The sequence below is a fragment of the Apiospora aurea genome (genome assembly GCF_038362705.1).
Source record: "Apiospora aurea strain CBS 24483 chromosome Unknown utg000011l_segment0_segment0, whole genome shotgun sequence".
NCBI classification, from domain to species: Eukaryota; Fungi; Ascomycota; class Sordariomycetes; order Amphisphaeriales; family Apiosporaceae; genus Apiospora; species Apiospora aurea.
Window position 1 is genome coordinate 470,395 of NW_027117398.1, and position 22,591 is coordinate 492,985.

The 22,591-nt window shown below is 56.5% G+C and overlaps 6 protein-coding genes across 6 annotated transcripts; 3 read left to right on the forward strand and 3 right to left on the reverse strand.

The window, feature by feature from the left end:
- Nucleotides 1–1,056: 1,056 nt before the first annotated feature.
- PG986_015127 (uncharacterized protein) lies at nt 1,057–5,091 on the reverse strand (the record flags this gene model as incomplete). Its single annotated transcript, XM_066851349.1, has 8 exons — nt 1,057–2,074; nt 2,154–2,360; nt 2,600–3,012; nt 3,070–3,810; nt 3,885–4,234; nt 4,308–4,423; nt 4,551–4,739; nt 4,871–5,091. The coding sequence occupies 8 exons, from the start codon at nt 5,089–5,091 to the stop codon at nt 1,057–1,059; spliced, it is 3,255 nt and encodes a 1,084-aa protein (XP_066692438.1).
- A 1,240-nt stretch (nt 5,092–6,331) lies between these two features.
- Nucleotides 6,332–7,548, reverse strand: PG986_015128 (alcohol dehydrogenase 1; the record flags this gene model as incomplete). Its single annotated transcript, XM_066851350.1, has 2 exons — nt 6,332–7,332; nt 7,497–7,548. 2 exons carry the CDS (start codon nt 7,546–7,548, stop codon nt 6,332–6,334), a joined length of 1,053 nt encoding a protein of 350 aa, XP_066692439.1.
- Nucleotides 7,549–10,539: 2,991 nt separating this feature from the next.
- On the reverse strand, nt 10,540–14,718 carry PG986_015129 (uncharacterized protein; the record flags this gene model as incomplete). Its single annotated transcript, XM_066851351.1, has 3 exons — nt 10,540–13,529; nt 13,589–14,516; nt 14,602–14,718. 3 exons carry the CDS (start codon nt 14,716–14,718, stop codon nt 10,540–10,542), a joined length of 4,035 nt encoding a protein of 1,344 aa, XP_066692440.1.
- A 1,749-nt stretch (nt 14,719–16,467) lies between these two features.
- On the forward strand, nt 16,468–17,465 carry PG986_015130 (Siderophore iron transporter mirB; the record flags this gene model as incomplete). The annotated part of the gene is made up of 3 exons (XM_066851352.1): nt 16,468–16,724; nt 16,805–17,075; nt 17,169–17,465. The coding sequence occupies 3 exons, from the start codon at nt 16,468–16,470 to the stop codon at nt 17,463–17,465; spliced, it is 825 nt and encodes a 274-aa protein (XP_066692441.1).
- Nucleotides 17,466–17,609: 144 nt separating this feature from the next.
- PG986_015131 (major facilitator superfamily domain-containing protein) lies at nt 17,610–18,604 on the forward strand (the record flags this gene model as incomplete). The annotated part of the gene is made up of 2 exons (XM_066851353.1): nt 17,610–18,004; nt 18,115–18,604. The coding sequence occupies 2 exons, from the start codon at nt 17,610–17,612 to the stop codon at nt 18,602–18,604; spliced, it is 885 nt and encodes a 294-aa protein (XP_066692442.1).
- Nucleotides 18,605–20,035: 1,431 nt separating this feature from the next.
- On the forward strand, nt 20,036–21,871 carry PG986_015132 (uncharacterized protein; the record flags this gene model as incomplete). Its single annotated transcript, XM_066851354.1, has 2 exons — nt 20,036–21,431; nt 21,528–21,871. 2 exons carry the CDS (start codon nt 20,036–20,038, stop codon nt 21,869–21,871), a joined length of 1,740 nt encoding a protein of 579 aa, XP_066692443.1.
- Nucleotides 21,872–22,591: the final 720 nt, after the last annotated feature.

A 22,591-nucleotide genomic window follows, 5' to 3' on the forward strand; every position in this document is an offset into this window, starting at 1 on the left:
ATCATTGAATTGGACGAGTGTATGTCAGGCAATGGAAGTGGGGATTCGGGTTTCACGTTGTATGTAGGTAGGTTTCTTGGGCCAAAGGGACGACGACATCGTCTGCTTGGTGATCGAATTACGAAAGAGATCAGTTGGAGCTGGTCTGCGGGTGTCTCGCGTGTGAGGTGGGTGGGTTCTAGTCGATATGGGCCGCCTGGGGGTTTCGCCACGACTATGTGATGATGAAATCAGGCCCGCCGGTTTGACGCTTTGTCTCTTAGGTAAGTTTGATGGAATCGCAGGTAATGTTTGTCGCTGCTTGTTGGTCCGTCGGTCGGTGGCTAACACTGGGTATGCTGCTGCCGCAAATGGAACAGAGCAAATGTACAATAGAAAGAAAATATCCCCATTCCCCGTATACGAGTACCTACACGACATTAAATAGATTCCAAGGGCCGGCCCCGAAGCTGTCGAGTCATAGAGGCGCTGCGGTCGGATCGTATGAATAACACGGGGAGGTTACGTCTGATGCGCCTGGAAGTGATCAATGACTCCAACGCCGCCCAATTGGAGGGGGCCACTTTGGCCCGCCAAGCTCCGGGGGAGAGCTAGAAGCCTAGAAGCCTAGAAGCCCCGACGCCCCGACGCCCCGACGCCCCGCCCAGTAGCCAGCCCAAGTCTATCGATAAGAGCTCAGCTCCACGAGTTGAAGATAGCTTCATCTAAGACAGATGAAGAGAGATGATCAACACGATCCTAGATGGCACAATCCGCTGCGAATGGTGTGCCGTTCTCGAGGTCAAATATAATTACACCTTTCTAGGTTTATCATAGATGTAGGATACCGAAATATCAAGTGGTGGTAGCATTAAATATATGGATTTTGACAACCTTGGTCTTCACCTAGCAATCATTTTTTGGTATCGCTAGTAACACCATGACCCGAAACCATACCCAGCTACATTTAGCTAGCCAGCTTGCTTCATGTGTACCAACATAACAAGCGACAGTCCATTGAACTAATCAATCGACACATAACCACTCATTTTTTCCCTTCGGTCCGTCCATGATCATTCAATCCCTCTTCCCCTTCCCATCCTCATCCGTCGAATTCCCGCCCCCAAACGTCGACGAGCTCCCCTCGACCCGGAAACTGAAGTCCACGACGCCGACCAGCTTGCTGACATCCCGCACCAGGTCCTCGAGGTCGTCGCAGATCAGACTGCTGCACACCTGCAGCACCGCGAACTCGGCGTACCCGTTCTCGGCCATGTGCTTGGCGTCCAGCAGGCCAAAGGGCCCGCCCGCCTGGCTCCTCGTCGCCGTGGCGGATGTCGACGGCGATGCTTGCGCCTCCTCCTCTCTATCGCTTTCACTCTCATCACCGGTGCTGCTGCTGCTGCTGCTGCTGCTGCTGCCACTGCTGCTGTCGCTCCGCCCCCGCCGATGCCGCCGCGCCGCCAGCATCCCCAACCGCCGCGTCAGCGCAAACGGCCTCGGCAGCGGCAGGTTCGGCGGCAGCGAGTGGCCCGTCTGCAGCGAGTGCGACAGCAGCGTGAGCGTGCACACGATGCCGCGCTTCGTCGGCACCACGTCCGCCATGAGCTCCGCGAGCGCCTCGATCCAGGCCCGGTCCGGCTCCGCCCCCTGCTGCTGTCCCGGCGGCGCGTACCCGACCGTGTGCGCCATGAGCGTCAGGTACGACACGATGCGCGTCGCGCGCTTGATGATGTCCTCGTAGACGTCGCGCGGGAACGCGCCGCCGACCGTGGGTTCCCAGCGCTGCCAGTCGGCGTGCTGTTTGAGCGAGGGCAAAAGGAGGAGCAGCTTGCCGAGCAGGAGCTGCCGGTGCTTCTTGAGCCGGTTGTGCGGGGACCGCTTGTGACGCGGGTCGCCGCCCGTGCCGTGCAGCTTCGACTTGAGCGACTCGTCGATCACACTAAAATAATTGGCCAGCAGGTACAGCGTCGCCGAGAGGTCGCGCCGGATCCACGTCCGCTCCGTCAGGGGCGAGGGGAAGACGGTCCAGAAGAAGGCGACGGCGCAGCCGGCGGCGACGCAGGCAAGGCGGTACGGCGCGAGGACGTAGATGCTGGTGGAGTTGAGGTGGTTAGCCGATGGTCAATGGTAGACATGCATGTATGCCTGGAGGCAGCTGCGGGTTCACTTACGGATAGTATACTTGACCACTGGCCTCGGAAGCCGGGATGCCCAGTTTCAGTACTTGTAACTCGTACCCAATGATCATGACATGGGTCACCATGCAGATCATAACTGCCGGCGTGAACTGCGGGAACTTGAGCAGGAAGTAGTGCTCGAATACCAGGAAGACGAAGAGGAACACCAGTATTCCAGGCGTCTTCTGGTCCACGATATACCTGAACCCAGTGTCAGTCAGCCAGTCAATCCATGAGATTGATTAATTGATGGCATGTATAGACCTACCAATTGACCAAAGCAAGAATCATTGACATTACCGTTCCACCGACTCGAAGGAAGAACCCCTGGATGGATTGACCAGATGCTATATCAACCGGTCAGTTAACGGAAGCGCGATACGACAAGCACTCGACTTACTCTGCGTCATGCCAATGGCAATAATAATCATGGCCCAAACCCCCTCTGCTCCTGAAAGAACTGCTGTGTCGACTCGAGGAAGTTCACAATCCCAATCGTCATGGTCGCGCACGCGACCCGGATCCCAAACGTGCTGGCCTCGGACGAGAAGAAGCGCGAGACGGCCCGGACGCCCTCGCCGACCCGCTCGACCCAGTTCACCGGCGGCAGGTGCTCCGGGTCTTTTTTCGCCGCGAAGCTGTCGCCCATGTAGACGATGTTGGTCGTGTCCAGCAGATCGTTGTTCTCCGTCGTCGACGACTCGCCCTCGTTGCTGCTGAAGATGGACGAGACCCACTTCTTGATCCGCCGGTACTTGGGGATGATGAGGCGGTTCTTCGACATGGTTCCGTCGGCCACCTTTTGGTCGGCGAAGGCTACGAAGCCCCGGACCGAGTCGCCGACCTCGGCCATCTGTACAGTTCGGTCAGCACATCATCGCTTAGACTTGGCTAAGCACTGTAGACTCACAAGTTTCTCGATATAGAGTAGTAGGAAGAGCTGGAACTGGTCACGCTGATGTCTGTTCCCGCTGCTCGGAATCGAAGGCATATTTGCCAAATCCGCTCCGTCGGCCGACTCGTCATAAGCCAATCCCCTCTGCTCCGCCCAGGACCTCAAGATATCCACCTTGACAGCCTCGAAACTCTTGACCTTCTCCTCGAGCGTCCTAGCGAACTCGGGATCCCCGGGCTTCACCATGTCCCCCTTGGCCTCCACGTCGGCGTCATCCGCACCCGCCGCCGACTTCTTGGCCTTCTTGGGCCTTGGCAGGATCTCGAGCACCATCCCGGCATGCTCGAGCCCCTGATCGAGCGCCTCCGACAGCGTCTCGAGCGGCTCGTGCAGCTGCTTCATGATCTCGTTCCAGATCCGCTTCTCCGCGTTCTTCTCCTCGACCACGTCGTCCGGCGTGTTGCTGTCCGTGTTCCAGCCGCGCCGCTCCGCGATGCGCTGGAAGATGTCGATCACCGTCGACAGCCCGACGATGGGGATGAGGCAGGAGCGCAGGTGGTAGAAGAGCATCTTGACGTCGCAGCCGTCCAGCTTGCCCCACGCGAAGTCCCGCTTGGCAAAGGGCAGGTCCGCCTGCATCTTGCCGCTGAGCTGGCGCAGGCTCGCGATCGTCTGCTTGACCTGCTCCGCCTCGGCGCGGTTGTTCTGCTGCAGCTTCGGGGCCGGGCCGGGAGGGGCCGGGGAGCAGCAGCGCCACTCGCCTTGCTGGCCCTGCTGGCCTTCTTCTCTAGCCTCCTCGACTTGATCCGCTGCAGGAGTCCCGTCCCGACCCGGGCGACGGGCTCGGCGAACATGTCCTCGTTCTCGAGGCTCTGGAGGTAGGCCTTCTCCTGCTTGACGGCGCCGCGCATGAGCCCGATGGCGGCCTTCATCTGGCCGTACGTGACCTTGCGGCTCGGCAGGGGGAAGACGAGCAGCGACGCGCCCGTGGCGAGCCCCATGGCCGCGAGCATGGCGACCAGGATGCGCCGGATGACGGACTCGAAGGCGGCGTTGCTCGTCATCTGCGGGCTGAAGGTGCAGCTGATGCTGGTCAAGATGGAGTAGAGGATGACGGGGACGTTGAGGGTCGGGTACTTGGCCCGCAGCACGTTGACGAACCAGATGCTGACAAACAGCCCTGGGGTTTTGGTCAGCTTAGCCGTTTTGCTCAGGTTGCTATGTGCACGAAAGCTGAAGTGGGTCGAACTTACAGACTCCGGACACGGCGGACTGGCTCGAGTTGTACGTCGGGCGTCGCGTGACAGGGTCTATGGCAGGGCCTGTCTGCGTATGCAACCGAGCCTGAAGCGATGACCATAAGATCAATCTACATTATCACAAAGTCAGCCTCCATACGAAAGACAGAGCATATGAGTGAGAATGAAGAGCAGTCCAATGCACAGGAAGGGGCATCTTCATAGCCTCCTCATGATGAAGCAGGCACGGCAACTTACATGCCCATGGCAGCCCCGGCGCAGACGAATATGATGTTGAGGACCACATTCTGCAAGAACTTGCCGCGGGGCAGGATGGGGACGGACAGGATGCTGATGATGCCGACGAGGTAGCCCAGGGTGGTGAAGTAGTTGGCGACGGCGGTGGACTGGTAGATGGCGATGCCGATGGTGGGCGCGACCGCTCCTCTGATGTTTTACGCCGAGTCAGCACATGCATATGCATACACACAAGTACAGGCATATAGATTTATCTCTCTCTATATGGGATGGTATACAAGGCATGGGTAGAATAATGTTGGTTGGTTATTGCGACTCACTTCACCATAAGCAGGAAAGTCGGCAGGTCGATGGGCGTGAACCCCATCTTCGCCAACCTCCCCGGCTTCTTGGGCGGAGCGGCAGTCGCCGCCGCCTCCTTGCCCTGAGAGACATTGCTTGCCTGCCTGTCGGCGCGACTCATCGTGGGCTTCACCGTCTTGCCCTCTTCACCCTGAGCACTATTGCCATTTTCGCGGCTGTCGGGTCCGATACTCGTCATGCTATGCCGGACATTGATTGATGACGGAGGATTGATTCTCTCGCAGTGGGTGGCGGCAAGTGCATGCAAAGGCCACCGGTGAGCCGGATTTCGCGATACACTTTTAGTAGGGGACCAATCAGGAACAACGCCACCAGTGTGGATGGGACATGCGACGGAATATAGTAGGATTAGGTAGGCAGGATTCTGGTTCAACGCGTCGACCAGCACCAGCGTAGCAGCAAGTAGGATGATGCAGAAGATTCCCCAGATTCTGGTTTCCGGGTCGTCATAACATTACACGCTTGGTTCGCACTACTTTTTCCTTAGCCTCAGCGGCAAGCAAAAAAAAAAAAAAAAAAAAAAAAAAAAAAACAAGCGGAAAGCATTGCGCGCGCGTTGGCGGCGGTCGGCAGTCCCGACGTAATTGAGAGCTAAATGGGCGGGCTGGCTCAGGTTGCAAGTGGGGGTGGAAGTTGAGGTTGAGGTGTGGCTGTCGGCAAGTGCAACTGCGATCGAATCGAGATAGGTACACACACGTACACAGTGGGAATGGGCGGGCAGCTGGGATCGTCCAAAAGCATCGAGATACGAAGCTCCAATGCATAATGCACAATGCACAAGATGGATAGGTAGGATGCCTAGATTATGCTCGTCCAACTTGCACGAAAATAGGTCGGACAGCCCACGATAGGAAAGAAATATAGTGGCACGAAGATTGGCTGGCGGGCGACGAAAACGACCAATCAAGAATAAAACGAACTCGCACCACCAAGCCTACTTTACCTATCTTATCTTTTTCCATTCCGTCCATCCGTCCAGTAAATGGCGTGACGCAGGCCGGTTATGAGTTGAGAACCTTGAGGACAACCTTGATGGGAAGCCGAAAAGAGCCGATGCAGCGAGTATCTATATGGCCCTCCTCCTCGGCTCCTCCCCTCTTGCCTCCTCTTCGCTCCTCCAGACGAAACCGCAGTCATGTCACGAGGAGAAGCCATTCAGGGCGAAACGAAGTGGTGTGAAGTTTTACTTGATTCAATTAACTAAAACAAAAAACTAGGCTTTGCGCGTCTCCCTAAAGACAATATCGTTATGGAATTTCTCTTCTTTTCTATACAAGAATCCCAGTTGCCCAGGATATCATTAAACGCCTTCCCGCTGATGTGTGGTGTGGTGGTTGGGTATTCCCTCTTCTGCGATCATCGTCCCTTCCCGATTGAGGAAGCATGATGATGAAGGAAACAACGACGAAAGATGATGCTTATCGGCTGGTGTCGACGACCATGCGGCCGGCGATCTTGTTGGCCTTCATGAGGTCGAACACGGAGGCGAGCTCGGTCAGGCCGACGACCTTGTAGGGCGCCTTGATCAGGCCGCGGGCGAAGAAGTCGATGGCCTCGGCCGTGTCCTGGCGGTTGCCGACGTACGAGCCCTGTATCCGGACCATGCGGACGACGGTGTCGAAGACGGGCGCCTTGAGGTAGGCGCCGGCCGGCAGGCCGACGCAGCAGATGGTGCCGCGGCTGCGGACGTACTGGGAGGCCTGCTGGAAGGGGCCCTCGGAGACGGCCAGGACGATGACACCGTGGGGGCCGAAGCCGTCGGGCGTGGCGGCCTTGACGTCGGCCACGACGTCCTTGGACACGGTGAAGTCGACGAAGGCGGTGGCGCCGAGCTCCATGCACATCTTGCGCTTGTCCTCGCCGCCATCGATACCAATGGCGTGGATGCCCATGGCCTTGCAGTACTGCAGAGCCAGGGAGCCGAGACCGCCACCGGCACCGACGATGGCGACCCACTGACCAGCGCGGGCGCCGGACTCCTTCAGAGCCTTGAAGACGGTGATACCGGCGCACAGGACGGGCGCGACGGCCTCGAGGGAGATGTCCTTGGACAGGCGCGCAACGTGGGCGGCCTTGCCGATGGCGTACTGCTGGAAGGTGCCGTCGACGGTGTAGCCGGACAGCTGGGCGTGGGGGCAGAGGGGCTCCTCGGTCTGACGGCAGAAGGAGCAGGTCATACAGGAGCCGTTGAGCCACTTGATGCCGGCGTGGTCGCCGATCTCGATGTCGTTGACGAGCTCGCCCTTGGCGACGACGACACCGGCGCCCTCGTGACCACCGACGAGCGGCATCTTGACGGGCAGGGGCCAGTCGCCGTTCATGGCGTGCAGGTCGGTGTGGCAGACGCCAGAGTACTTGATGTTGATGAGGACCTCATCGGGGCCGGGCTTGGGCACGGGGATCTCCTTGTATTGAACGGCTGGAGAGAGATGTCAGCATTGTAAGTCATGGTAAGTCGGAGGGTGGTGGGTAAGAAGAAGGTAAGCGACCCGACTGGACTGATCGAAATCATTGTCGTCGGGCAGGGCAGAGAGGGGATGTGAAGATGAGGAATATGAGATGAGAGAGAGAGGCAATACTCACGTCCTCCGACGGTCTCGACCACCATAGCCTTCTGAGTAGCAGGAATCGACATGATGGGCGAAGGTTGGTTGTTGTTTCTTGCTGGACTATAGACGGAAAAACTGGTTGATTGTTGATAGACTCCGAATAGGCAGGGAGTCTTGTGTTGTTGGATGGATTGTTGGAAGAGTCTGTTGAGGTGTCTTGGTTTGAGGATGAATTTGTTGAATGACCGAGATGCCATGATGGGGGAGAAAGACGAAACCTATTTATACAAATGAACGTTCATCTCAATCGGTGCGTAGTGGCAGTCACACAGTAGGCCAAAGAAACTCCGTCATCGATCGTGGCCGCCTCCGAAATCCCGAGTCACAATACAGTGTATGCAGGTAACAAACAGTTTGGATTGGTTTTTTTCCCTCTTTCTTTCTCTAGCATCCCACTCGCCCTTTTGCTCGACTCTCCGACCTGCGCCGCAGCGAAGCCAATCAGCTGTTTCCCGGAAGACGGCGGCATGGCCTAGGCGTTGCGACGGGCGAAAGCAGGAGAGCTGCGGATGGGAGACTGGAACAGTTCATGACGACGGGGTCTAGATCACACGCATATGGCACCACCTTGGCCTGCTTCAGACCAGGCAGGGGACCAAGGGACCCCGCCGCGCCAGGGAGGAGGGGACCAGACAGGCGCGCGCGGGCCCTATCGGCAAGGTGTGGACAGTTTGGGTTGGGCGAGGGACGCGGGAGGGGATCCCGAGAGTAACGCCGGGCGCCCGGGACGAGACGGTCTGGGTTGGGTTGGGAAAATAGCGACACTGTCTGTTCTAGTCGGTTTAGTCTGTCAATAGGAACATCGCTGACATGTTTTCTCCTCCCTCCCTCCCTCCTCCCACGCCTCCTCAGCTCCAGCTCGGGTGTGCCATGGAGCGTTTTAGGACATTGGTTGATCTTGGTACGAAGCAGACCGACACCACATGAGAGACGCTTAGTGGCCCGCACAACTGGAGACTTTCCGGCTGCTGCACGCAGCAAGCTGCAGGCTACTGGCCTCGCTGACTTGCTGACTTACTACGAGTGAGCTATTACTATCACTATTGCGGACAGGCATGATGCAACGACAGGTGGTGTATGCGGCACCAAAGGGACCAAACTACATATAGAGTTCAGAGTTCAGGCTACTAGGGCCGTGTCCGAGCCCCATGATTGGCTGAGGCCGGTGTCGAAGTGTCGACTTCGGGCGAGCGGGCGTCTTTGCTGGCGGGCTGGCAACTTCTCCTCATCTTTTCCTTGCATGCCGACCAGACGCGACGACTCGACGACGAGTCAATCGGGGGCTGCATACGGGGATGTTGACTAAGACGCCGAGCCAGGCGATGATATTCCAATTTCCAATAGAGCGTCTCCTGTACATACTGTAGATCCGGTCCTGCTTCCATGGCCAGATTGCACTGGGGCCCGGTCTAATGGGAGTTGGTGATTTGCTGCTGGATTGCTGTCGTCGTAGTCGTCAGGAGGGGGAGGGGTCAGAAAGCTGCGATGCGATGCGAACGATGCGACCACGATGATGCATCCTGCAGGGTCTATCATCAATCTTGCCTCTCAGCTCCTCTCCTCAGCTTTTACCTTGCCATTCTACCTAGTTTTGCAGTAGCACTGAGCCCCAGAAGACAGCCAAACAGACAGGCCGAGAGCGAGAGGTGAGGATGTCGGGCAAGGTCGGACAGCGCCGGCCCCAGTTTATTGGCCACTGGGCCACCACCTTCCACTGTCAGAAAGTGGCCTGATCATGCCATCTAATCGCTCCAGACGAAGAAGAATGGACCCCCGAATCGAGCAGTTTCCCAGCGCAATGGCGCCGTGATCACGCGTTTTTCTCGAAGCGACCGAACGTTTCCCTACCTACGATCATGTCGCCCGCCGAACGGGGCGCTTTTACCCGCGGTGCGCCTCTAGGGACTCTAATTCTGTAACAGCACCGACATTTGGCCCGATAAGCCTCAGATGTAGTAGGGCCGGATCGGTAACCCAGTGAGGCCAGTCAACCCAATATCACGATAATAATCATGTTGTCTGTCTGCTTGAGGCCAGAAAAAAAATTAAAGCCCTCATTTTTCTGGACATACTGTATCCCGAATGCGTCAAGCCCACGGGCAAATTCGAGCCACAGTTCGGCCGAATGGGATCCTATGTAAAACCTGTATTGATTGATGCCGCATTTGCGGGAAAAAAAAGTTCATGCATTCCGGTCATCATCTGTCAGTCACGGGGTCGGCCGTTACCAGGAAGCAAGCAGTAGAAATTGGACAATCTTGACCTTGTTCGGTTTCTCCTAGCTGCAACACACCCAATCTGTCCGAGTCGATCGTCAATAAACCTCTGGAGTTGAGCCAAGCTGCCAAGTTGCCAAGCCCCGGAAACCGGGAGATCCTTTGCTCATCGTTGGTCCCCTCGTCCCCCAAATGGAGGAGATTGAGGAGTGCAGCAAAAAGATGCCACTGATGCGTCGTCCCCGGGCCAGGGTCAGGACTCAGCTCCTTGGAACCTTAGCTCATCAACTCCTCCTTACTCAGGGATTCAGGTCATCTGATCTACCAACCTCGTGGGGCTCTCCCGCCCGCGACGACAAGTAAAAACAAAGATGCATTTGTCCGAATCCCCCTTTGCCCGAGTTTCAGCAACTCCTTTCCAATCCCAATCCAGGAAATCTGCAACTCCAACTTACAACTCATCACAATTTCCCCGCAAACGCCACAACGTCGTCCTGCAGTAGTCGGTTTGGGGCCGCCGCTATTGGATCCGTTCAGATGGAACATGCAAGTGCCAGCAAGAAAAAAGCAGAATGTCAAGTCAAGCATATTATTAGGATTATTGTCAAAACTAACTAGCCCACGCGAACTAGCAAAACACATGGCTGGGGGATCTAGATACCCCAAACATGCAAGGCCCTGTTTAGCGGTAGGTGTGTCCTTTCTGTCGGTTGCGTCCGTCTCTCAAATTCTGTTCTGTGACCGCCGCCGCTGCTGCATACAGACAGGTAGACTACGGTAGCTAGGGCCTCACTAGATAGTCTAGCCGTCGAGCGTCTGGTGCAGCACGTTGACGCGGTAGCTCTCGCTCTTGCGCATCAGTTCCTCGTGCGTGCCACGTTCCACGCACCGTCCATCCTCGATCATGAAAATCACGTCGGCCCGGCGGATGGTATGGAGCCTGTGTGCAATGGCCACCACTGTTATACCCCTGGCCGCCTGATCCAACCCTTCCTGCAATAGCCTTTCCGACTCAGCGTCCAGGGCGCTCGTCGACTCGTCCAACAGCAGCATGCGCGGCTTGCGCACGAGAGCTCTTGCGATAGACAGGCGTTGCTTCTGGCCTCCTGACAGCTGACTACCGCCCGTGCCGCAGGGCGTTTCGTACCCCTCCGGCAGGCTCATGATGGTGTCGTGGATGTTGGCGAGGCGGCAGGCTGCCTCGATCTCGGCTTGCGACGGCTCGTGGTCGGGACGGGCGCCCAGCGCGATGTTGAATCGGATCGTTCCGTCGAACAGGATGCTATCCTGCGGGACCAGGCCAATCTCGTCGCGGAAGAGCGGCTCGCTCTTGGCTGCAATGTCAACCCCGTCGATCTTGATGCAGCCCGAGTCTGGGCGGTACATGCGCTCCAGCAGGGCAATGATGGTAGACTTTCCAGCACCACTCGGGCCGACCAGCGCGCAGAACTGACCGGGCCGGACGGTGATGTCCAGGCCCTTGAGCACCTGCCTGTTCGGGCGAGCTGGGTAGGAGAACATCAGATTGTCGAAACTGATGCTCATGCCGCCCTCTTTGGTCGGCGATGCTACCTTCGATTCGGCAGCAGCTTCCGCGTCATCGTGGGCCACGTGCTTCTTCTGCTCCATACTGTGGTTGGACCCGAGCTCAATCACATCGAAGATCCGGCTCGCAGCGCGGCCGGCGTTGGTCACCTCGGGCGCCAGCGTGAACAGCTGACCCCAGAGCTGGGCGCTGACCAGCAGGGCGATGAGCACGATGAAGAACTGCGTCTGCGTGTAGTGTCCCTCGATGATTTGCTTGGCGCCCCACCAGTACGCGAGCGCGTAGATCATGTTGGAGATGCTGTTGGTCAGGGCGAGCCACAGATTGATCCAGATGCTGGAGCGGAACATCTCCTTGCGAGGGGTCTTGAGCGAGCGCCGGTAGGTGCCGAGGACCTCCTGCTCGAGTGAGAGCGCCGCCACCGTCTTGATCGAGTTCACGGCCTCGACCGTAATGCTGACCGACTTGGCGAACGCCGTCTCGTGCCGGGCGGCGAATTGGGTCAGGAGGCGGATCTGCATGATGCCCGCGCCCAGCATCAGGGGAACGACGGCTAGGCAGACCAGCGCGATCCTCCATGCGATGATGTGCGACAAGATGACGGCAACAATGAAATTAACTCCAATGGAGAATATAGTTCCGATGATGGAACCGGTCAAGCCGCCCACGGCGATAGAATCATTGGTAAGGAAAGTCAGCAGCGTCGACGGCGTGCGGTCCTCCGACTGGTGCCAATGCAGGTCTTGCTCCAGGAGCGAGCGGAAAGACAGCGTCCTGATAGAGTAGAGAACACGCTCAGCCACGGTGCCGAAGGACGACCAGCTGATGCCGTTGGCGAAGAGCTCAATGATGGCAAGTATGAAGAACATCAACCCGTAGAAGCTGCCGGCCGATCGAATGTTGTCTTCGCCTTCGCAGGGACTCAAGGCCTCGACCGTGTGGCCAAAGATGACCGCTGCACCGGAGTAAGCTCCACCGACGACGAGCGACGAGGTAAAAGCAATCAAGAGCAACAGGAAAAATGGCCGAGTAAACTTGTGCATGGTCTTCATAGTTCCCCAAGTAGTCCTCTTAGTCGTAGGCTTGGATTCCTCGCTGGGTGTTCTCGATGCTGGTTCATTCGTTACGGTCTCTGGTGACTTCACAGGGTCGTCTGCGAGTGTCGGCTCGATCACCTTCTCAGGGTCCATTTCCGGATCCTTGGCCACCTTGGACGTAGCGATGCTCGAGTTGTCCGAGCCCATGTTCTGCAGCCGAACCAGAGCAGCATAGGCATCGTCCTTGGCCAGGAGCTCTGCGTGACTTCCTTGCTCAATGATACGACCATTCCGCATAACAATGATGTTGTCGGCCGACTTGACGGTCGCAAGTCTGTGAGCAATCGACACCACCGTCCTTCCTACTGTAACCTCTTCGATGGCCTTCTGAATGCGTTGCTCACTGCCCGAGTCTAATGAAGATGTAGCCTCGTCGAGAACCAGAATCTGGGGATCCTTTACCAAGGCTCGTGCAAGAGCTACTCGTTGCTTCTGTCCACCACTGAGTAAATCACCATTGGAACCAACCATGGTGCCGTAACCGTATTCAAGGTGACCCAAAAAGGCTGTCGCGTCGGCCATGGTCGTTGCACGCTGTACCATCTCAACAATTTGGACCGCATGCTGTCCATGGGCGACAGCAGCCGTTTGCAAATCTGTTCCTTTGCGCACCTGTTCGGCGATTTCTGCCAGACCGTTGCCGAGCAAGAATTCTTGTAGCTCATGGTGATCTGGCCGCGGAGAGTTGACGAGTCCAAGAGCGATATTTTCCAGGACAGATCTGTCTAGTAACAGCGGATCTTGCTGAACCAGGCCTATGTGACTTCGTAGTTGACGGACATTCAGATCGCGTAGGTTCCTCCCATCGACAAAGATAGCACCACCGTCGGGATCGTACAGTCGAGTAAGTAATCCTGCAATCGTAGACTTGCCTGATCCGGACAATCCCACAACCGCTGTGCGTTTCCCTTTTGGGAAGTGCAGGGAGACATCGCGTATCACGGGCACATCAGGCCTAGACGGGTAGGTGAATGAGACGTTCTCGAGCCTAAAGTCGCCATGAACGAGCTCAGACGAGTCGACACCATTATCAACCGTGCCGTCAATAGTGGACAGACGTCCAATGTCCTCTTCCAATCGAGCAAAGGATGCTGCGGCAGACCCAAATATTTGCAGGAAGGGTGCCATCTGACTGAGGACAATAGTTCCTGTCAATACTATCAGTATTCATTCTACCAAGCACCTTGTAGAGGCTCCTTTTACTTACCATCCACGAGGATGAAGATGATGGTATATGTCGTGCCCACGCTCATTCCTGTAGTACGACCGCTAACCACGTCTGCGATGGCTTGACTACCCTGCCAATAGGCCAGACCGTTGGCGGAGTAGGCCAGGAAGTACAGCATACCCGACTGGATAGCTGTGGCCACAGCCTTCTTGATGCCATCACGGCGGGCGTCGGTAAGCTTCTCGGTGAACTTCTTCTCGAGGCGGTCGTTCGCTCGGAAGGCCTGCACAATAGTCACGTTGGACAGACTCTCGAGCGCGATCGAGGACGCGGCCGCGATGTGGCCCGACACGAGGCCGGAGAACTTGCCCACATAGTGGCCGCCCAGGATGCCCATCAACAGGAATGCGGGCAAAAGGGAGACGAGAATGCCTGCGAGTTTCGCATACTTGATAAAGGCTACGATGTACGCGGTCACGAACATGGACAGGACGCCCAGGACCAGGCCAACCTTCTCAGACGTTCCGGCCTTGATAATGCTGATGTCGCCACTGAGGCGCGAGGAGACCTCACCGGCCGGGAGCTTGTCGAAGAAGGAGACCTCCTGCTTCAGGATGGAGCGGAAGTACTTGGCGCGCAGGCGGTGGGCGAGGCGGTCGCCGAACAGGTTCCAAGAGACGATGTAGATGTAGATGAGGACGAACTGGGCGATGGCGAGGTAGAAGACTTTCAGCACCTTGTCGTTGACGCTCGCCTGGTACTGCGCCGCATCGGTGGCCGCATCCCCGGCCGCGCACGTGGCCGAGTTGAGGTTGTCCAGCAGCTGGCCGAAGATGATGCCGATGAGCGGGAAGGGCACGCCGGCTGCGATGGACGACAGCGTGCCTGCTATCAGGAGGCCAATATCGACGAGGCCTGGTTCAGCGTACGCCAGAAGACGAAAGTACCTGAAAAAGTGTCGGAAGAACTTGAAAGCGTATCAGTCAGCACCATGTATTCCTCATGATGGCTGCGTGCCCTCTGCTGGGAGAGCGTCATGTGTGGTTACTTACCCGGGACAGCTTAGACCGTGGCTTGGATGCAACCTCGACTCCGTTGCCGTCATTGGTTGCAGCATCTGCAGCAGCATCAGCTGGCTTCTGCCCTTGGAGGTCGTCTTTCTCAGCCATCGTGCTATATTGCCCTTCGACCCGACTTCTTGCAAAGACCAACAAGACGCGATGAAGACTTCTCAACAAGGGCTCAAGCCGCGTCCATCATATGCAAGCAACGCAGAAGAGCCGCAGCCCCGGCGGGCGGAAGCAATTGGCTCCGCATAGCTTGGCGGCGACTGCAGCAGCAGCAGCAGCAGCAGCGGCAGCAAGCCGCAGTATGAAAAACCCCGTTAAGGGCATCAGGCAGATCCGTCACCACCATCATGGACTGCGGAGCCGGACGAGGAGACCATTCAAGGGTGGCAGCCGTGCTGTTTTCGTCAATGTAATGCTAGGGGCGGGTCCAGGATGGAACCTCGAGCAGTACATGGCAGTACTTGGAGTCTGCTTGGAGCATTGGTTGAAAGAAAGAGGGAAGCCGATCAGGGTTGGGCTCAGGGTGAACCCCACCTCGCTTCTTGAAGCCACGGCCATCAGTGGAGCTTGGCGTGCAGCATCTGATAACTTAATATCACATTCCTCACTGTGTCGTGGTGTGTGCAGGCTTGTCGTAATGTGAGGGGGGCAGGGAGATCAACCCGGCAAACTATTATCAATCTAATCAAATCAGATCCATCGGCATGGTGGTTGCAGTCCAATCCCTAGACCTTGTTGGTGGCCCTGCTGGCGTAACACTTCTTCCAGCTTGGAGTCAGTCACCCGCGAAATGAATGGAGACAAAGAAAAAAAAAAAGCACGAGGCACTTCAAAGTCAACTGACAGGATCCTGGGCGAAAAAGCAAATCAAAGTTATCAGATGGCACTAAGCAAGTCATGGCTTGGAGCGGTCGGGCCCTCCCATCGGCTTGCTACTGTTTGGCGCTTGATGACATGCACAGTACGGGAGATGGGCAGCCTCCAGTCCCCGTTCCCTGCTGCCTGCTGCCTGCCCGTCAGCCCGCTGTCACCCGCCTGTAGGAACCAACCCAACCACTACTACTACATACGACGGGCAGCCACTTGCACCCAGGGCAGACTTTTGCCCTGCCTGTGCTGCCTGTGCTGCCAGCGCTGCCCGGCCACAGCTGCGGGGTTCCCGTCCTTGCTGTCCTGCGTCCAACTTGACTTGACCCTCCTTCCTCTTCACTGATCGCATGACATTTGTTCTCGTGCTAGTCAGCCCCGACTTTTTTGTGCTGTGTCGTCAATCAAGGTCAACCCAAAGCATATGCTGCTAGCTTGGGTCGCAATCTTCAACCTATGGCTGCTATTTATGCTTCTTTAATGCTACGATCCTAGTTTATACCTAATACCCAGGTATGTTTTTTTTGTTTAATCGCCTTACCCGCGCATACTTCATACTGCCTCTCTGTGGTGGCGGTGTATTGAACAACTTCCCGGATTGACCCATCAGCTCGGAACCGTCCTGCCATTTTGTCCTGCAGGTCAGGTTGGGATCTCACACATCAGGGTTTAGGCACACTGCGCACTGCACACTGCGCACTGCACGGCATGCAGAAACCCTGAAACCTTTTGTGACAACAGCCCTGGCATTTCTGACTCCCACGTTGTAAGCGCCTTCTTTTTCGGGGACGGGTTCGTCCAATTGATTGGGTTACCTGCCCGCCCATGCGGTTCATCTCGGTGTCGATCCGTTTTAAATACCTGACACGTCCTCGGCTGTCGTCTATACATGTCCCCTTTTAACAATGCTGTTGTTGTAAATACCTATATTTGAACCTGGTCTTCGAGAGAAAGGGATCTCCTTTCTTTACTCCAACCACCATGCCTAACGAAATGGAAGACGCAAATAGTCGAGTACCGCTTATCTCGGCCGAGGCATCCGTGCCTATCCACGCCTATGGGTCCACGTTGACACCCAAGGACCCTGCCAACGTCAGCATTTCCGAGACAGACGACAACATTACCATGGCCAGCCACAGCGACGACAACGATGAAGATGCCGCCCAAGCAGGCGTGCAGCAAGCCGATGCCATCAACCTGGTCTGGACGCGTTCCACGCTGATTGTGGCCTACTTTTTGTACGTGTTGTGTTGTAGTCGTTTGCAAAACGACATGTACACTTCCTCAAGCCGGCTAACCCTGTACTGTTTGTTGAAAGTATCTTCCTGTGCTCCTTCGCCTCCGCACTGCAATGGCAGATAATATCGAACCTCACACCCTACGTAACCAGCGAGTTTTCCTCGCATTCCTTGATCCCGACCATTGGCATCGTGGCCTCGATTCTCAGTGGTGTGCTGAAACTGCCCATCTCCAAAATCATTGACGCATGGGGTCGGCCGCAGGGCTTAGCGGCCACCGTGGTGCTAGCCACGATTGGCTTGATCCTAATGGCCGCATGCACCAACATCAGGACTTATGCCGCCGCCCAGGTACATTGCATCCCCTGCAGATTTAGCAATGCCCATTTTGCTTCAAACTCGCGAGATGTTGTTCTTGCAATGCGAAACTGACCAAATGCGCAGGTGTTTTATCAAATCGGCCTTAGCGGGTTCAGCTATATTCTCAGCATCATCATTGCGGATACCTCGTCCCTGAAGAACCGAGCTCTGGCCTTCGCTTTCTCGACATCCCCGAGCCTGATCACGACCTTCATCGGGCCTCCTATCGCAAAATGGTTCTACAAGTACAGCAGCTGGAGATGGGCCTTTGGATTCTCCTCCATTTCGTTCTTTTTGTTCTCACTGCCAATCTTTGTGGTCCTCATGAACAACGCCCGAAAGGCTGAGAAACTGGGCGTTCTACCGGCGCCCCCGACGTGAAAGTCGCACCCAAGAGCTTCACGTATTACCTGGAAGAGTTCGATGGTAAGGCCGACGGTTCTTTCAGATTTGAATGGGAGAAGATGCCAAGACTAATCTGATGTTGTAGTCATCGGTGTTATACTATTGGGATTGGGACTCTCCATGATATTCGTCCCCTTTTCCCTCGGCATCAAAGCATCGAACCGATCAAGCCTCGTATTGGTCGCAATGGGCTTTGCGACGCTCTTCGCATTCGCAGTTCACGAGAGATACCAGGCCACGAAGCCCATCATTCCGTTTAACTTATTGTTCTCTCGAAACACCGGCGGATCCTGCCTCTTGATGATTGCACTCTTCGTCTCGTACTTCTCCTGGGATTCGTATTACTCGTCCTATCTCCAAGTTGTCCACGGCCTCGACATTGCAGAAGCCGGATATATCGATCACATCTACGGGTTGGGGAGCTGCTTATGGGCGGCTGTTGTTGGTTATCTGATCCGAGCCTCTGACCGTTACAGGTGGCTCGGCTGGGCTGCACTTCCCTTCCATATACTTGGGTAAGGATTCCCTGCATAAGTCTCTTCCTGATCATATCATCACCACATCGATATTACCTGACCCCAAAACAAGACTGTGGAGCACCAAAGCTAACCCGTGATTCGAATAGGGGTGTCGCCATGATTTTGTTCCGCCGACCGGATAGCTCCGTCGCTCTCCTAGTACTATGCCAGTGCATGATCACGATTGGCGGCAGCACCTTGGTGGTCGTGGCCCAGATGGCGGTGATGGCTGTCTGCACCCACGCGGAACTTGCCTCGGTCATGGCCATCCTGTCGCTGGCCAGCTATATCGGTTCCGCCGGGGGCAACGCCCTGAGCGGGGCCATCTGGAACTCTACCCTGCCCAACGCGCTGGCCCGCCTCCTGCCGGACTTCTCGGCCGAGGAGCTCGCGCTGCTGGGCGCCGACATGAAAAAGCAGCTGAGCTACCCGATGGGCAGCCCCGTCCGCACCGCCATCATCACGGCCTACGACCAGGCGCAGGTCAAGATGTGCCTCACTGGCACGGCTTTCGCCCTGCTGCAGATTGTGGCCGTCATGATGTGGCGGGACGTGCGGTTGAGCCAGAGCCAGCAGGTCAAGGGCAAGGTGGTCTGATCCGAGCCATTGCCTATTTGATGGGGGGACTGCACCACATTTACGAAGTTTCACGATTTGATGAGATATTTTATTTTACGACAACCGTCATTACTACATAGAGCATGCATGCATGGCTGGAGAAGCCGATATTGGCGTTTTGGGTTGTGTTTAGGGTACAGGAGAGATACCACCATACACCAACCTTAGATCTAGACAGAGCATAGATTTAGTACCCAAGTACACATTTATGGGGACGATACTATTTTCAAAACCTTGAGGCATTTCTGATAGCACGTCGCTTGCAGTCCATTCGGGATGGCATCCCGTTCTCTCCCAGTCTATTAGAGTTACGTCAGCCATTGTTAAGAGTCTGTCAAGGTACTCCTTCAAAACAGTTAGTGCCTTGCTCGCAAAGCCCCGTTAGAGCGATACACTGTACCGTAGAAACAGGGGCAAGACCGATATCGCAGCCAGATGTGGGACCCCCTGTCTGATTTTCGCTGGTAATCTTATCAGATCATCTGATTAGATCTAATTTTTCTTCAGTCTTTTCTCGCTCCCCACCATCAGCCACCAAGCTGGCAGGCTATCCCTGAATCCAAGGACCATCCATCTTGTCCGTCAGTTTCGTGACGTTCCCACTTACATCATTATTCTGTGTAGTGGGCTGATATTCATGCTGGGCAGTCCGTTGCCATTGGCTACGTACGGAGGGCGCGGGTTTCCACGCATGCGACGCCAAACTTGACCTTGACCGCATTTGACCCGGCCCTCCGTTCCAGTCCAGCAATGGCGCGGCTCCGTACAGTTGCAGGCAGCCACCCAGCTTGCTTGCTTGCTTGCTTGCTTGCTTGCTAGAGCTCTCTCCCTCCGCTCAGTCCGTTCCCATTGGGAAGGAAAGTGATGTTTTCGTTTTCTGACTTATGATCCCTGGCTGCGAAAGGAAACGCTCTACTTGAAGTTACATCCTTGGCACCATCATACCTGCTTTCTCTCGCTTGATATGAGCAGCTCCCCAGAAAGGTGAGGCCGTAATGTCCCGCAGAGTGTGCTTTTAGCCGGATTCGGTAAGTTTCTACCTGCAAGATGAATTTGAGGAGGCCGCTCTCCAGGTAGGTCAGGTACCTTTGGAGAACTTGATAGCCCCTGGTTCTTTACCACGCAATGGGGACATGCTACTACCCAGCAGAGGCATTTCGCGAGGAACTGCAACCACATCAGGCTCTAGTAGGCCATCTGGGTCCACCGGGCTGCCTACCTAGGAGCTTCTTCGTCACTCAGCTCGTCGATCTTGCTGTATAATGCTTCGAGTCCGGTTGACAATCTTACTGTCTCTGAGCATATTCTCGTCGTTCCTTCGTTTCATGCGGATGCATATTGTCTCGTGACCTATACCTATATACCCAACTGCGTGCGTGTTCATCAACAGACATCCACATCATACAGACCATGGCTACACAGCCGATAACACCCACGGCCTCGCTGCCCCTCGAAGCCGCCGAGTTCGAGCGGCAGACCCTCTCCGTCCTGCACGGCCCGGTCGACCCGCCCCTGGTCGACCTGACGCTCGGCGAGCTGCTCGACCTGCAGTGCCAGCACCACGGCCACCAGGAGTGCCTGGTGACGCCCTGGACGGGCGCGCGCTGGACATACAACGAGCTGAACCAGCAGAGCCTGCAGCTCGCGCGCGCGCTCGTGTCGCTCGGCATCAGCACGGGGGACCGCGTCGGCATCATGGCGGGCAACTGCGCCGAGTACGCGGCCGTCTTCTTCGCGGTGGCGCGCATCGGCGCCATCCTGGTCATCCTGAACAACACGTACACGCCGACGGAGGCGCAGTACGCCCTGTCGTTCTCGGACTGCAAGGTCTTCTTCACGACCAGGAAGATCGGGAGGACAGATAACGCGAAGCTGCTGGCGGAGCTGAAGGGCAAGAAGGACGGGCCCAACATCGTCATCATCCGGGGCGAGGCGGGCGCGTACCCGACCTACGCCGACTTGATCAAACAAGGGCAGCGGATGAGCAACAGCAGTCTGTTCCGCCTGGCGAGGAAAGTTCTGGCGCACAACGTCTGCAACCTGCAGTTCACGAGCGGGACGACGGGGCTCCCCAAAGCCGCCATGCTCACGCACCACAACATCGTCAACAACGCGCGCTTCATCGGCGACCGGATGCGTCTAAGTTCGGACGACGTCCTCTGCTGCCCGCCGCCGCTCTTCCACTGCTTCGGCCTGGTCCTCGGATTGATGGCCGTCATCACGCACGGCGCCAAGATCGTGTTCCCCGAGGAGGTCTTCGACCCGAGCGCTGTGCTGTGGGCCATCTCGGACGAGCGCTGCACGGCGGTGCACGGCGTGCCCGCCATGTTCGACACGCTGTTCAACCTGCCGCTGCCGCCGGGGTTCAGCTGCGACCGGCTCCGGACGGGCATCGTCGCGGGCGCGCCGGTGCCGCGGTACCTGATGGAGCTCATGGTGGAGCGGTTCGGCATGACCGAGTTCACGAGCAGTTATGGCCTGACCGAGGCGAGCCCGACGTGCTTCAACGCGTTCACGGACGACGCCATCGACCGGCGCCTCACGACGGTCGGGACGCTGATGCCGCACGCGCGCGCCAAGATCGTGGACCACGAGGGGCAAGTCGTGCCGCTCGGCGCGCGGGGCGAGCTCTGCATCGCGGGCTACCAGCTCCAGGCGGGCTACTGGAACAACTCGGAGAAGACGGCCGAGGTCATGGTGCGGGACGACGCGGGCACGCTTTGGCTGCATACGGGGGATGAGGCGGTGTTTGATGATCAGGGGTACTGCACCATCACGGGGCGGTTCAAGGATATCATTATCCGAGGTGAGCTTTTTTTTCTTTTTTCTTTCCCCCCATTTTACTCAATTCTATGACGCTACTTCATGTGGACTGGCCTGCTAACATCAACCAACCCAAAAGGCGGCGAGAACATCTACCCCCTGGAAATCGAAGAGCGCCTCATGGCTCACCCCGCCATCACCAAAGCCATCGTGACGGGCCTGAAGGACGCCCACTACGGCGAGGCGGTCGCCGCGTTCCTCGAAGCGTCATCCGAGACAGAATCCATACCGACGGACGACGAGATGCGCGGCTGGGTCCGGCAGGAGCTGGGCAAGCACAAGGCGCCGGCGCACGTGTTCTGGCTGGGGCGGGACGGGGTGCCGGCGGAGGTGCCGCTGACGGGGAGCGGCAAGATTCAGAAGTTCAAGATGGCGCGGTTGGGGGAGGAGGTGTTGCGGAAGAGGAGGTTGGAGAAGTTGTAGATACGGGAGAGAATTTGGTTCTTGTATTCATATTTACCATTAGATATATCATACCTATAAAACCATGAAGATAGCCACAGAAAGAGACGATTCTACGCCTATCCAGCTCTCAATACTTTAATGATTACTTAGCCTTCAGGATCAGTAGACATGAATAGCATCATCTTTTCCGGGCACTTCACACACAGGCAACACTGTATGTACATGGCCAAGATGTGCCATACAAGAACGAATACGAACCGGTACCTCAGTACCTCCAACTCGGCATTGAACGGACATGAAGAAGACATATGCATCTACAGAGGCACTAGACCTGCAGGCGGCCCCCTGCAATGTGCGGATCTGATAACAACAAACGGACTCCACATCAGGCCATCCATTCCTTGGCCAACCACCCCACAGCAATTCCCACGATGTAATGTACACCAAGTAGACGAGGAAGAAAGAAAAATATGCGAGAAAGCCCACACCCTTCAGGTCTCCGTCGGGCAGAGAGGGCGAGAGAAAGTGCTGGGTGCCTTTTTTTCTCTTCCACTTCTTACTAGTGCCCCTCTATGTGGTAATGCCGACTTTCCCATCGGATCTGATAAGAGTCATCATCATGGGGTCGCCGTTGTACATATCAGATTCTCGCCAAGATGGAGCCGGGGCCATTGACGGACCTCTTTCTCTTCCCACCCCGATTCCGCCCAGTTGGACTGGCAACTGCCTGGCTCATCA